Raw genomic sequence first — 14,868 nt, 5'->3', positions numbered from 1 at the left:
CCAGCGGTGCTTAGTACCAGTCTATCACCTTCACCAACAGACTGTACAAACCTCAAGTAGTAGCATCGGGATAATTGGGACTTTACGTTGAAATCATAGCTGTGTTACATTCCCACCCAAGTTCTAAGGCTGTACATGTGGGTGAAAACCTGGAAGAAGAAAACTAGTTGAAGTATACAAGGAAGATTAAGTTAGGATCCATATTAGGGCTGGGGTTTTACAGGCCTAAACATTCCCTGTAGGAAAGAGTGGCCTTCTGTCACATCTCTTACATTCATCCACTGATAGAATGCCAGGTAAAGCAAGAGGTCCTCACTAACAGGGGGATGAATCAATGAGCACGTTCCCCACACAATCCTTTGCATCAGTTGGCAGCGACTCATTTGCATGTTTTGCCCACCACGTGCAATTAACGTTGGGATAGGTTGTTCACAACCATGCACGTGTGCCCACACACACAGCACTGAAAATACATTTAAAGTTTATTGACTCAACTTCCATCTACTTGCTCACTGTCTAAATGCTATTTATTTGTAAACTTTTAGCCAACTTCATGAGCAAGAAAGAGTTTGCACTAAGTTTCCAGCCACCTGTTTTTGAAAACACGCGAAGAATCCACATTGGAAGTATTTTTGTAGAACTGACATTTATAAGATTATTCTGTAAATGTTACTGTTCAGATTGTTCTGTAAATACAAGGCAATTATTTATTATGTTTTGTTTGGAAGCAATATTAGTTATAAAGGGTGCATGTTCCCTTCATTGCACTCGGAGTGTTCACTGTAACTCGTGGTACCCAAGAGGACCACCATGTTCTGTTATCAACGATTAAACATTGAAGAAACTCTTAAAATCTGCGTATGATCATCTGACTTCATTGCTTCTGAATATTTACTCTGGTTCCTGCCATTACCTAACAGCCAGAGTTTAAAACCATTTTAATTTGCTGGGTTCACTGCTAAGCCTTGAAGCTTCCTAGTGTCTCTAGGCCCTTGGGCCCACTGAGTTCGTGCCTTCTAGTCCCATCTTGCACCAAAGGCACAATTCACAGAGGGTCAATTAACTTACAAACCTCTTCGTCTTTGGAGTGTGGGAGGAAACCGAAGCACCTGGAGAAAACCCACGCGGTCACAGGCAGAATGTACAAACTCCGTACCGACAGCACCCGTTGTCAGGATTGAACCCAGGTCTCTGGCGCTGTGAGGCAGCAACTCTACCACTGTGCTGTCCTAAAATGAGAGAGGAGAGGGAACCAGTTCCGCCATTTGAAAGAACGAACGTATATATTTACATGGATTTTTACACTGAGCCGGGCCAGACTTTCCCCCAGCCCCACCGCTCTTTACAAGCTATATCCCCCAACGCACACCTCCAAATTCATCCCAGAAGTTATCAGGCAACAGAACCACCCTATCAACGAATAGAGAGCGGTCCTGACCTCCCATCCACCTCATTTTAGAACCTTGGATAAAGTAATAGGACTTTACCTTGCACTAAACGTTGCTCCCTTTATCCTGTATCTCGGCTTCTCAGTGGCACCTCTGGAATGCGCACATTATCCTGTATCAGTACATTGTGGACAGCTTGAATGGAATTATATATAGTCTTTCCACTGACTGGATAGCACGCAGCAAAAAAACTTTCACTGTACCTCAGTACACGTGACACTAAACTAATATTAGGGTCCTGACCCCAAACATCGTTAGTCCATTCCCTCCACAGATGCTGCCTGACCTGCCGAGTTCCCCCAGCCCTTTGTGTTTTGCTCAAGGTTGCAGCATCTGCAATTTGTCTCTCATCTCTCTGCATTTCTTCGACTCTCCGCTGATATTGACTGGTGGCAGCAGACAGCACCCTTGGTTTTGTGGAGTAATTTCCATCCAAGAAACAACAAGCAGCAGCACTGTGGATAAATATTAATGTTGATCAATCCAGAGGCAGAATAATGAATCAGTGGTCCAAATTATTCAAAGACACAGGTTTGTTTAATGCTTTTCTCATCCTTAAGACATTGCAAAGTGCGATTTAAAAAGTTTAGAGTGTACAGTCACAGTTTTCCTGTATTGCACTACACTGATCACACTGGGCAAGCTGGACTGTTGAGGTCGGAGAGGTCCACCAGCACCTTCGGGGGCAACTAGGGAGGGCAGAGATGCCAGCGACACCACATCCCAAATAAATAAAAATCAATCGCTAGAGCTGTCGCCTTACATCGCCAGAGAACCCCGCTCACCCCGTACACAAGTTTTATCCTACACACTAGGGACAATTTACAGAAGCCTATTAACCTGCAAACCTGCACGTCTTTGGGATGTGGGAGGAAACGCACGTGGTCACGGGAGAACGTAAAAACTCTGTACTGACAGGACCCGTAGTCAGGATTGAACCCGGGTCTCTGGTGCTGTGAGGCAGTAACTCTAGCGCTGCGCCACCGTGCCACTTGGTCAAACTGAAGTTTAAAATGTGATAAGCCAAGGGGAGGATTAAACACAAGCAAATTTTAACATGTGCAACACAACCATATCACAACATTTTAACACTCAAACAGCAACCTACACATTGGAATTTGCCGTGAGACTGAGGCAGTGAAGTCTGGTCTAAACTAAAATGATCAAACACAGCTCCCAGATTTCCCAGTCCTATCTGCGGAGGCGTGGAGCATGTTTAACCGCTGACATTCATGAGCCAAGGAAATAGTTGAGGGAGGTTCAGCGACTGCACATGGCCACCTCAGCACAGCAACAACATGCCACTGATGTCCATTCCAGTGCTTGCAAGAACAAAACTGCTTCAACATTCCCAATGGCAGCAACAACAGGTATCAGCGTAAAGACAGACCAGGTAGTCGCCCCATGAATGAAGAACAGTCCCTCGTGATTCTAGTCCCCAAGGTACATGTAAACCAATCCAGGCTTGAAGCAGCCAACCATCTCACCCAACCTTCCTGGGCCATCGTGTTGGTTCCACGTCAACTCTCAGCGTCCTCCCACGAGATGTCCTTCACTCGGTCAAACCGCCTGCCGTTAAGCCTCGCCAGGAACACGAAGGGAGACTTGGTTTCAAAATCCCACGGGAAGCTGGTGAGATCGACGTTAATGGACACAGGGCGAGAGGCCAAGAACGGGTCTGGCAGCGGCCACTCCAGTCCAAGGTGATATCGGTGAAGCTGCAGAGGACGGTGATCAATATTAACCCATTTCAGAAAGGTCAAACGTCAAGTCAAGACCCGAAACTGAATATTCTTAAAAACAGAAAATTCTTACTTGTATCTGCACAAGAGACTAGAGGTACAGCATGGAAACAGATCCTTCAGCCCGAGTCCGTGCCGACCAACAATCACCTGCACACGAGTTCTATCCCACACACTAGGGACAATTTACAGAAGTCAATTAACCTACAAACCTGCACGTCTTTGGAATGTGGGAACAAACTGGAGCAGCCAGAGAAAACCCACGTGGTCACAGGGAAAATATACAAACTCCGGACAGACAGCACCCATGTTCAGGATTAAACCCAGGTCTCTAGTGCTGCGCCACCATGCCACCCTTGCAGCGGCATTACTGGTCTGTAAACAACATTCTTTGATAACTCTGTGCTCAAGTATCCTGTGGATCCATAGATAACATAATAACTGACATCTGGACAGGCATATAGATTTAGAGGGACAAAATGCTGGAGCACCTCTGGAGCCTGATCTGCTGAGTTACTCCAGCACTTTGTGTCCTTTTGTGCAAACCAGTATCTGCAGTTCCGTGTTTCTATACCAACGTTTAGAGGAACATGCGCCGAACATGGGCAGTGGGACTAGCGTAGATGGGACATGTTGGTCAGCGCGGACAAGTTGGGCAGAAAGGCGTTTTCGTGCCACATGACTATAAGTGAAAAAGTTTAATTAAACAAACTTGAACCAAGTTTTCTACAGTTCTCTAACAGAACTACCAGGTTATCTACATCCTCTCCAGCATAATCCTCGCCGGGGAGTAAGTCTGAAGTAGGGTCCTGACCCGAAACATCGCCTATCCACGTTCTCCAGAGATGCTATCTGACCCGCTGAGTTCCTCCAGGACCTTGTATTTTTTTGTAATCCAGCACCTGCAGTTCCTTGTCCCTCCCTCACTTGCACGTGTGCAGACGGCACTAAATGCGACTCCACCTCTGACGTTTCACTCACTTTAACGAGGGTGCCGGCCGCACAGTGCCACACAATCCCTTCCACCCTCGCAGTCTCACTCTCCTTGAACCAGGCGGCCATGTCCATCAGCTCAAGACGTGGCGGGTTCTCGATTGGCAGAGACCCATGGCAAACCAGGAGGTGGAGGGGTCGCTTCTTGCTCCCGAGGCCTGAAGAGAGGGGGGGAAGAGACCATCAATGCCACCGCTCACTGCTTCCCATCCGCACGCCACAGAACCGTTTACAATCGTTCAATAAACTAAGATTAAAAAACTTTAAAATTAAAAAGTATTAAAAGTTTAAAGTTATTAAAACATTAAAAAAGTAAAATAAAAAGTTTGAAAAGACGTTAAAACATTTAAAAAGCTAAAGTTTCAAAAGCTAAAAATGAAAATAAAAAGTTTCAATAGTTATTATAAAAAAGTTCAAACAATATTAAAAGAGTAAAAATGAAAATAAAAGTTTTTAATTAAAACAATTTAAATAAAAAGTTTCAAAAGTTATAAAAAGTTATAATAAAATAAAAGTTATTAAGAGTAAAAAAGAAAAGTTGTACGTTATTAAAAAAGTAAATAAAATTAAAATTAAAAGTTTAAAAAGTGACAAAAAGTTAAAAAATTAAAAGTAAAGGGCCTGTCCCACTCTACGAGGTAATTCAAGAGTTCCCCCGAGTTTTCCCGATTCGAACTCGGAGAATGTCCATAGCGGGTCCGTAGGAGTCCGTGGATGTCTCGTAGCGGCTCGTACGAGTAAAAAGTAACAATTTCTTTCATCACGAGTATTTTTTTTACTCATGGACATTTTTCAGTGTTGAAAAAACGTCACGAGTTTACCGGATTTCCCAAGTACCTACCGTTACTCGTACGAGCCGCTACGAGACATCGACGAACTCCTACGGCCCCACTACGGACATTCTCCGTGTTCGAATCAGGGGAAAACTCGGGAGAACTCTTGAATTACCTCGTACAGTGGGACAGGCCCTTTAGTTATGCAAGTTATTTTAAAAGTTTTTAAAAGTTACAAAGTCCACAGTACAAGTGTTCCTACCATATGGATTGCCATTAATGTGAGTTCCCACGAGCTCCAATGTCCGTTCAAGCAGCTCCATTAAGGGAACAATGGTAATTTCTAGAAGATTCTTCCCAGAGTGCAGGCGCAAGACCAGGGTGGATCCCGTCTCATAGTTCACAGAGGAGAGATGCCAACAGTGCTGTTTACTTCCCTTCTCCACTGGAATCCAACCTTTGGGACCAAGGACAAACGTTAACAACACACATCGCAGTAAGTTACGCCAGGGCCGTCAGTGAGAAATAAAACATGTCCCTTCTCACCGGGAATATGTCCGTTCTCATCTGGCAGCGGGCAGCCCTCTGACTGGGCCACTCCGTGTGCCGGAATCCAGGCCTCTGGAACCTTCCGGAAGTCTTCACCGAAGTTCCAAGTGAACTCTGAGGAAGAAATGTCCACTGTTACACCCTGTTCTATGTCACTCCCAGCAGCGTGTTCCAGGCACTCAACACCCTCTGTGTAAAAAACATGTCCAACACATCCCCTTTAAACGTTGTTCCTCTCACCTTCTCACTGACTTCAAGCTAATCAAACCTGGCTTTAACATGCCAACCCCCGGGACTTGTATCTAAGATTCAGTTTCATATTGCAAAGCCTTCCCTTTAGTTTTCACAGACCAACTGTTTGTAACAATTCAGGTGTTGCCATTCATAATCCCTCACCGCCATCCTTGCTCCTTGCCTCACGAGCAGCCTCTCCATTTACCTTGCACCAGTAGTTACCTTCTCTTTGAGTCAGAGTCAGACAGCATGGAAACAGACACGTCAACCCAACCTACCCACGCAGACCAACTAATCCCACCTGCATGCGTTTGGCCCATATCCCTCTAAACCTTTCCTATCCATGTACCCACCCAATGTCTTTTAAATGTTGTTATAGTACCTGCCTCAACTATCTCCTCTAGCAGCTTTAACATTGTGACAGTACCTTCCTTGACATCCCATCACACACCTTCCACTACACTCCCTCCTCCCCTCCACCTTTTCTGCCTTATAGAGGTGTATAGATCGGGTAGGCACCAGAGTAGGGGAATCAAGAACCCGAGAGCATACAGTAGGTTTATGGTGAGGGGGGAAAGATTTAATTGGAACCTGACCTAAGGGGTGACTTTTTTTACACAAAGGGTGGTGAGTGTGTGGAACAAGCTACCGGAAGTAGTTGAAGCAGGTAACATCGCAACGTTTAAGAAACTGTAGGCAGGTTTAGAGGGTTATGGGCCAAACGCAGGCAGGTGGGACTAGTGTAGATGGGGCATGTTGATTGGCGTGGGCGAGTCGGGTCGAAGCGGTAAACTTGCTGCCTTACAGCACCAGAGACCCAGGTTCGATCCTAACTACTGGTGCTTGTCTGTACGGAGTTTGTACGTTCTCCCCATGACCTGCGTGGGTTTTCTCCAATATCTTTAGGTTTCCTCCCACAGTCCAAAGACGTACGGGTTTGCAGGTTAAATTGACCTTAATGTGTGTAGGACAGCGTTCGTGTGCGGGGATCGCTGGTCGGCGGGGACTGGGTGGGCCGCAGGGCCTGTTTCCGCGCTGTATCTCTAAACTAAACTAAACCTGTTTTCACGCTGTATGACTGATTGTCGCAGGGGGAGGTGCCCGTACCTACGGGTGGAAGAGGAGGATTGTCATTTACCAGAGCCCGACTTTGAAGACTGAAACTTCCTGAATCGTTTCTCAGCTTGTTTGGTCGGTTTTCGATCCAGTCGTGCCCAGAGGTATGGCGAATCTGGCAACAACCACAAAACTCAGTAACCCAACAGTTCAACGAGTTAGAACAGAGAACAATACAGCACAGGAACAGCAACACAACACAATATCTGTGCTGATAGTGACGCCTAGTTAACTAATCTCCTCTGCGTGCACATGATCCATAATCCCTCCGCTCCCTGCATATCATGAACCTGTCTAAACACCACCATCGTACCTGCCTCTACCACCATCGCAGGCAGCTCGTTCTAGGCCCCCACCATTCTCTGTATAAAGGTCTTGTGCCACACATCTCCGATAAACCCTAAAGTGATACCCTCCAGAATTTGACATTTCCACCCCAGGAAACTCTCTACCTCCCCTAACTACGCCTCTATAATTTTATACACAACCATTTTGTCACCCCTCCCTCCACCTTTAACACTCTCGAGAAAAGAGTCCAAATTTATCCAACCTCTCTTTATAGCTAATCCCCTCCCATCCTGGCAACATCCTGGTGAACCTCTTGTGCTCCCTCTCCAAAGGCTCAACACCTCTCCTGTAATAAGGCACCCAGATTTGCACAGAATACAGGTGCACAACCTTTTATCCGAAAGCCTTGGGACCAGACACTTTTCGTAATTCAGAATTTGTCGGTCTTAGGAATGGAATTTTTTTAGTGTAGATTTTAATGGCTGGCTCAGTGGTAGAGTGCTCGGCTCATATCCGCAAGGTCGTGAGTTTGCGCCTTGATCCCGGCAGTAAACTCGGTCGCGAGTTTGAGTCTTCAATGTAGTTTTTTCTTGCAGAATAAATGTTTGTATGAAATGCAGTGTAGGAGAGGTGTACTGACTGTGTGGGCAGAACTTTGGAAGTGATTGCCCACCAGTCTAAAAAGCCGATGTGTCTCCCTGTCCCTGGGATAGCAGGGGGCGATCAAACAGCACAATACCCCCCTCCCCCTCCAACTCCAGAGGAATCCGCTCCCCAATGGGCCGCTACGGCGACAAGTGGCAGTTTGCCCACAGCCCGAGCTGCGCCCCCTCATCCGCCACCCCAAGAACAAGACGTACCTTGCACACCATCAGCTTCTGCCCCTACGTGTTCCTCTGGAGTTGGAGCGGGGCTGGGCTGGAGTTGCTGCTGGCTGCGGGTCTCTGGGATCTCCGTGCTTGCAGTGGGCCTGGGGGTCGGTGTCCCGTTGGTCCTGACGTCTCCGGCCACCCCCCCTGGACTGAAGCTGAGACTGGAAACTGTACCGCCCTTGCCCCCTCCCTCTGCAACTGCAAACAACCCCACTCTCCTGCAAGGGCGGTACAGTTCCCGGAGGATGGCAGGTGGCCGGAGACGTCAGGACCAACAGGAACCCGCTCCCCGATGGGCCCCTACGACGCCCCGAGCTGCGCCCCGTCATCCGCAACCCAGGTTCCTCTGTAGTTGGAGCGGGGCTGGGCTGGGCTGCTGTTGGCTGTGGGTCTCTGGGATCTCCGTGCTTGCAGTGGGCCTGGGGGTCGGTGTCCCGATGAGGGGGCGCAGCTCGGGGAACGGCTTCTGGTGGTCCTGACGTCTCCGGCCAGTTTGCAGTTTTCCTCTGCAGTTGGAACGGGGCTGGGCTGCTGCTGGCTGTGGGTCTCTGGGATCTCTGTGCTTGCGGTGGGCCTGGGGGTCGGTGTCCCGTTGGTCCTGACGTCTCCGGTGACTGGCACGGTCCTGCTGCAATCACCGACGTGAAGACAGTGCAAAGCCCCCGCGCCGGTGAAATGGGCGGGGAGCTGGAGAGGGAAGGGAAGGGGTCACACACATGGCCGGGAAGCAGAGGGGTGTAGGTGGGGTGATACTGAAGCGAGCGACAATCTGCTGCTGCCTGCCCCGCTGAGTTAAAAAGTTCCCACGCAAGACTCACGAAACACTGTGTATCGTGAGTCTACCGTGGGAACTTTTTAACTCAGCGGGCAGGCAGCAGCATATTGTCAATTATTAACCCTCCCGCGCAATATACCCTCACCTTCTCTTTTATGAATGGGGATTTAGTTCCCCTTTCTTCGAGGACCGACTGGAGGTTCCGCTGTCACCTCTGCGGGCCGCCCTCGGTGAACGTTTTCAAGGACCTTTCTTCAAGGACCGAAAAAATGGCCGCTATTTGGAGGTTTTCGTTATTTGGATCTTCGGATAAAAGGTTGTGCACCTGTACTCCAATGTGGCCTAATAAAATTTTAGAAACCTGCAATATGACATTCCGACTTTTATATTCAGTTACCCTGACTGATAAATACCCCGACTTCATGTGAAGAAAGACTGGATAGACTCGGCTTGTACTCGCTAGAATTTAGAAGATTGAGGGGGGATCTTATAGAAACTTACAAAATTCTTAAGGGGTTGGACAGGCTAGATGCAGGAAGATTGTTCCCGATTTTGGGGAAGTCCAGAACAAGGGGTCACAATTTAAGGATAAAGGGAAAATCATTTAGGACTGAGATGAGAAAAACATTTTTTACATAGAGTGGTGAACCTCTGGAATTCTCTGCCACAGAATGTAGTTGAGGCCAGTTCATTGGCTATATTTAAGAGGGAGCTAGATGTGGCCCTTGTGGCTAAAGGGATCAGGGGGTATGGAGAGAAGGCAGGTACAGGATACTGAGTTGGATGATCAGCCATAATCATATTGAATGGCGGTGCAGGCTCGAAGGGCCGAATGGCCTACTCTTGCACCTATTTTCTATGTTTCTATAAAGGCAAGCATACTATATGCCTTTTCCACCCAATCAATTGTCTTACTATTTTCAGGGAGCTGTGGACTTGCAGCACAAGATATTTGTGTTTGTGTAGTTTAGAGATACAGAGCGGAAACGCCCTTCAGCCCACCGAGTCCACGCCGACTAACAATCACCCGTACACTATTCTATCCTACACACTTGGGACAATTTACTGAAGCCAATTAACCTACAAACCTGTACGTCTTTGAACTATGAGAGGAAACCGGAGCACTAGGAGAAAACTCACGCTGTCACAGGGAGAACGTACAAGCTATGCAAGGCAGCAACTCTACCACTGATCCCTCTGTACATCAATGTTCCCAAGGCTCCTGCCATTCACTGTACATGTTCCCTTACATTTTACTCCCAAATTGTAGCAATCACACTAGTTTGGATTAAACTCCATCTGCAATTTCTCCACAAATATTTCCAATCGATATCCTGTTGAATCTTTTGACAACCTCTCTCACTAGGCACAACTCTTCCACTTTTTGTGTTTTTCCACTCCATCCAAGACCACACAAAATTGCAGAGTTGTGGACGCAGCCCAAACCATCACGCAAATCAACCTCCCTTCCTGTGACTCCATCTATACTTCACGCTGCCTCGGCAAGGCCAGCAGCATAATCAAGGACGTGTCTCACTCCAGTCACTCCCTCTTCTCCCCTCTCCCATCAGGCAAGAGGTACAGAAGTGTGAAAAAGCACACCTCCAGATTCAGATAGTTTATTCCCAGCTGTTATCAGGCAACTGAACCATCCTCTCACCAAATCGAGAGCACTCCTGACCTCATTGGAGACCCTTGGACTATCTTCAATCGGACTTTACTGGACTTTATCTTGCATTAAACGTTATTCCCTTTATCTTGTATACGTACACAGTGGATGGCTGGATTGTAATCATGTATAGTTTTTCCACTAACTGGATAGACTGCAACAAGAAGATTTTCACTGTACCTCGGTGAACTTGACAATAAACTAAACTAAACATTGTAAAATGGCTGAAGACAGATACAAAAAGCTGGAGTAACTCAGTGGGTCAGGCAGCATCCCTGGAGAAAAGGAAAATTTAATATTTTTGGTTGAGACCCTTCTTCATACTGGGGAAAGGGCATCGAGAAAGATAGTAGGTAAATAGAACAAATGAATTAAATATGCGAAGACCAATGATGATCAAGGAAGGGTGGAGCCCACAATGGTCCATTGTTGGCTGTGGGGTATGTGATAATGGCAGCCCACCTGTTCCATTACCTTTGTATTTGGCAACGTAGCAGCAGGTGCCGTCTACTTTCTCAGTGGCAATCGCCCGGTGGATATCTGCTGCCAACGCCTTCACACTCAGCTCTCCAGTGGCCAACACTCTGTATGACTGAACACAGGTTTGTGAGTAACAGCCCAATGACCACAGGCCCCACTGTAAGACCTGGGAGCAGAATTAGGCCATTCAGCCCACCAAGTCTGCTCTGTCATGGCTAATCTATTTTTTCCTCTCAATCCCATTCTCCTGCCTTCTCCCCATAACCTTTGACCCCCTCCTTAATTAAGAACCTGTCAATCTTCATTTTTTGCTTTAGAGATACTGCGTGGAAACAGGCCCTTCAGCCCATCAAGTACATGCAGACCAACGATCGCTCGTTCACTAGTTCTATCCTACACATTAGGAGCAATTTACAGAAACCAAATAACCTACAACCCTGCACATCTTTGGAGTGTGGGAAGAAACCAGAGCACCCGGAGAAAACCCAGGCGATCATGGGGAGAACGTACAAACTCTGTACAGATGGCACCCGATGTCAGGATCGAAACCGGGTCTCGGGCGCTGTAAGGCAGCACTGTGGCGCTCACTTTAATAATGTCTAATGACTTGGCCACAGCCCTTCCACAGATTCACCACCCTCTGGCTAAAAAAAATTCCTCCTCATCTCCATTCTAAAGGTATATCCTTTTATTCTGAGGCTGAGCCCTCTGATCCTAGACTCTCCCGCTAGTGGAAACATCTTTTCCACATGAACTCTATCCAGGCCTTTCAATGAGGTCCCCCTCGTCTTCATACTCCACCAAGTACAGGTCCAGAGCCTCCAAACGCTCCTCATATGTTAGCCCGATCATTCCTGGGATTCTTTTCATAAATCCCCATGGATTAATGAACCAATCCCTTCCCTTTGGAAACCACACAAACCAACACACAAACCTGCTGGGCATAAAATAACACAGCGGCACTCGGTAAGAAACAGACCCCTTTGAGTGGACCACACCCACAATTTAACACAATCTCATTTTATTCTAAAAAGGGCACAAAGTGCCGGAGTAACTCAGTGCATCAGGCAGCATCTCTGGAGAATATGCATAGGTGACTATTTGGGTCGAGACCCTTCTTCGGACTGATGTTGGGGAGGGTGAGGGAGAAAGCTGGATGAGAGGAGAGGGCAGGACAAAGCCTGGCAAGTGATAGGTGGACACAGGTGAGGGGGGGGGGTGGGATTAATAGGCAAATGGTCAGACAAAGGCCAGAGATGAAGACAAAAATATGACACAAAGTGTTGGAGTAACTTTGTGCGGCAGCATCCCTGGAGGTCATGGATAGGCAGCATTTCGGGTTGGGACCCTTCTTCAGACCCACTGAGTTATTCCAGCACTTAGTGTCTTTTTTGATGTTGCAAATCAGCATCTGCAGTTCCTTGTTCCATGACAATAAACTCTCTTGAATCTTGTTTCCACGTGAAAACACTGAAAGTGTAACAAAAGAATTGAAGAGTTGTGAAGCTGGAGGAAGGAATGTCGGTGGGAGGAGAGGGGGAGAGGAGAAATAGAGGTGTGATTCCAGGTGGGGCATAGGGGAGAAAAGTGGGGGGGGGGGGGGGGGGGGCGAAGTAGGGGTGACTAAATGAAGGAGAAACAGGATAAATCCCGATAATTAAAGCTACCAGTCGCACATAAAATTCTGAAAGCCGGTGCTTTGTAACTCTGCCCCGGAAATGATAGATATTTGTCTTGCACGCATGAGATAGTAAATGCATGCATTCTGGAGAGACGTGTGCAATGTTGCTTCCTTGCATTGCTGCCTTCCTTGCATTGCTGCCTTCCTTGCATTGCTGCCTTCCTTGCATTGCTGCCTTCCTTGCATTGCTGCCTTCCTTGCATTGCTGCCTTCCTTGCATTGCTGCAGCAGCGGCGCACCCTCTTACCTGGCCGGGCCGCTTGGTGCTCGGTTCGTCCCGCAGCTCGGTGGCGAAGGCGCACGGGATTTTCTGCTGCACCGTCCCCAGGCGCTGCATCGCCTTCCTGCAGCCGCCCCGCAGCGCGGCTTGCACCGGTGCAACCGCAAACGCATGCACGGGTTGCAATGCCACGGCCTTCACCCTCTCCCTCTCAAGCGGCTCCTCTGGAGCTAGGTGTAAAAGCGCCTGCGCCGCTGGCCGGGTCCGGTGCCTGGAATATGTTGCATCATGTGTGCAACAGTAATTATCTGTTAATGCACAGGAATCTTACCTCGGACAATGTATTTTAGTCGTACGACGTGGAAACAGGCCCTTCGGCCCAACTTGCCCACGCCGACCAACATGTCCCATCTACACTAGTCGCACCTGCCTGCGTTTGGCCAATATTTCTCTAAACGTGTGCTATCCAAGTACCTGTCTAAATGTTTCTTAAACGTTATTATAGCAGCTCCCTCAACTATGTCCTCCGGCAGCTTTTTCCCTATACCTACCACCTTTTGTGTAAAAAAAGTTGCCCCTCAGGTTCTTATTAAACCTTTCCCCCCTCACCTTAAGCCTATTTAGAGATACAGTGTGGAAACATGCCCTTCGGTCCGCGCCAACCAACAATCGCCCCATACACCTAGTTCTATCCTACAATTTACCAAAGCCAATTAACTTATAAACCAGCACATTTTTGGAGTGTGGGAGGAAACCGGAACACCCAGAGAAAACCCACGCGGTCACAGGGAGAACATGCCAATTCCGTACAGACAGCACTATAAGATCGCTTCTTATCCTCTTATGCTCCAAGGAATAAAGTCCTAACCTGCATAACCTCTCCCTGTAGCTCAGGCCCCCCGAGTCCTGGCAATATCCTCATAAATCTTTTTCGGACCCTTCCCAACTTAACATCTTTCCTACTTCAGGGTGACCAAAACTGAACACAATACTCTAAATGTGGCCTCACCACAATATACATTGTATAATATAATCTGCATTGTATAATGTAGATTACAGCAAGGCTGTGTGTGTGTGAGAGATAACACACGCTATTGTAAAGAGAGCGTCCATTAGGAAACACACAAGGTGAGTCACTATGGGCGACTGTCAGCTACATGCAGTTCCAGATAAAGCATAATTGAACTGTAACAGAAACTACCCCAGCATCTTTTACATTTATCTAAAAGAGGGATTAATACTTGGAGCCTGGTATACAAAGAAAAATTACAATTCCCCCAACCTTTTCTGACTTCAGGTGTGACTGAAAATACACCAGCAGATTTTCATGTGTACTCTGCAAAACATTAGAACCACTGTAAACCTAAAACATTGAATGTTTCTCTCCTCATAGTTCATTTTTGGTTTTAGAGATAAAGCACGGAAACAGGCCCCTTCGTCCCACAGATCACCCCCATACACTTGATCTATCCTACACAGTAGGGACAATTTAGCAGAAACCAATTAACCTACAAATCTGCACGTCTTTGGTACGTGGGAGGAAACCGGAACACCCAGAGAAAACCCACGTGGTCACAGGAGAATACCTGCATGCGATCCATGTCCCTCTGTTCTCCGCATACCCACGTTCATCAATCAACACCAACACTCAGGTCCTGTAGACCAGAATGAACATAGAAAATATCTGGGGTTTTCAATGTTTTTAATTTATGGTCTCATGAATACAAGTGCTTGGAACAAAAACACATCTTGCATAAAATCAACTGGAGAACAAGTAAACATTCAGGTGAAAGATTAGAAGTCAGGGGTCTTCATTGGCATTGTCCGGATAGGCACGTCCAATGGGTCCACTCTCAACTCTGTCTATATAAACTCATTAGTGGGCAGAAAATTTCAAGCACTTCCTTCTTGGCACAGATTCCCATTTCATCTAGTACCAGGAAAAGTCAGCTGAAAGAAATAAAATATTTTAAATAACTAGTGGAGCTAAACTACACTGTAATATCAAGGAACTGCAGATGCTGGTGT

At 47.2% G+C, this 14,868-nt stretch overlaps 2 protein-coding genes across 4 annotated transcripts in view; one reads left to right on the top strand and one right to left on the bottom strand.

The window, feature by feature from the left end:
- cep290 (centrosomal protein 290) overlaps positions 1-857 on the top strand; it is a 91,338-nt gene extending 90,481 nt beyond the window's left edge. The window contains exon 43 of the mRNA XM_033038003.1: positions 546-857. The gene's annotated coding sequence lies outside the window, so the exon portion shown is untranslated. The remainder of the gene's footprint in view (positions 1-545) is intronic.
- Positions 858-1,963: 1,106 nt separating this feature from the next.
- c19h12orf29 (chromosome 19 C12orf29 homolog) lies at positions 1,964-13,163 on the bottom strand. 3 transcript variants are annotated; one of them, XM_033038016.1, is made up of 7 exons: positions 12,868-13,162; positions 10,934-11,105; positions 6,878-6,970; positions 5,503-5,619; positions 5,219-5,413; positions 4,172-4,341; positions 1,964-3,166 (listed from the first exon to the last, which is right to left on the bottom strand). In XM_033038016.1, exons 1-7 carry the CDS (start codon positions 12,955-12,957, stop codon positions 2,969-2,971), a joined length of 1,035 nt encoding a protein of 344 aa, XP_032893907.1. In that variant the 5' UTR covers positions 12,958-13,162; the 3' UTR covers positions 1,964-2,968. The 3 variants fall into 3 exon arrangements, with proteins under 3 accessions (XP_032893907.1, XP_032893908.1, XP_032893909.1); XM_033038017.1 differs by having other exon boundaries at positions 10,934-11,051; positions 12,868-13,159; XM_033038018.1 differs by lacking the exon at positions 10,934-11,105 and having other exon boundaries at positions 6,847-6,970; positions 12,868-13,163.
- Positions 13,164-14,868: the final 1,705 nt, after the last annotated feature.

The sequence above is a fragment of the Amblyraja radiata genome, chromosome 19 (assembly GCF_010909765.2).
Source record: "Amblyraja radiata isolate CabotCenter1 chromosome 19, sAmbRad1.1.pri, whole genome shotgun sequence".
Taxonomy (NCBI): Eukaryota; Metazoa; Chordata; class Chondrichthyes; order Rajiformes; family Rajidae; genus Amblyraja; species Amblyraja radiata.
Note: the sequence above shows the minus strand (reverse complement) of the source record. Positions and strands in the feature narration are given on the sequence as shown.

What these genes read in the sequence shown, in the direction of transcription:
- c19h12orf29 (XM_033038016.1), bottom strand. Translation starts at nt 12,957, where the DNA reads ATGCAGCGCCTGGGGACGGTGCAGCAGAAAATCCCGTGCGCCTTCGCC. An exon ending in GTCTTCAAAGTCGGGCTCTG is followed by an intron (nt 5,620 to 6,877) that starts GTAAATGACAAT and finishes TTTCTTCCTCAG; the next exon opens with AGTTCACTTGGAACTTCGGT. An exon ending in CATTAATGGCAATCCATATG is followed by an intron (nt 4,342 to 5,218) that starts GTAGGAACACTT and finishes CCCTCTCTTCAG; the next exon opens with GCCTCGGGAGCAAGAAGCGA.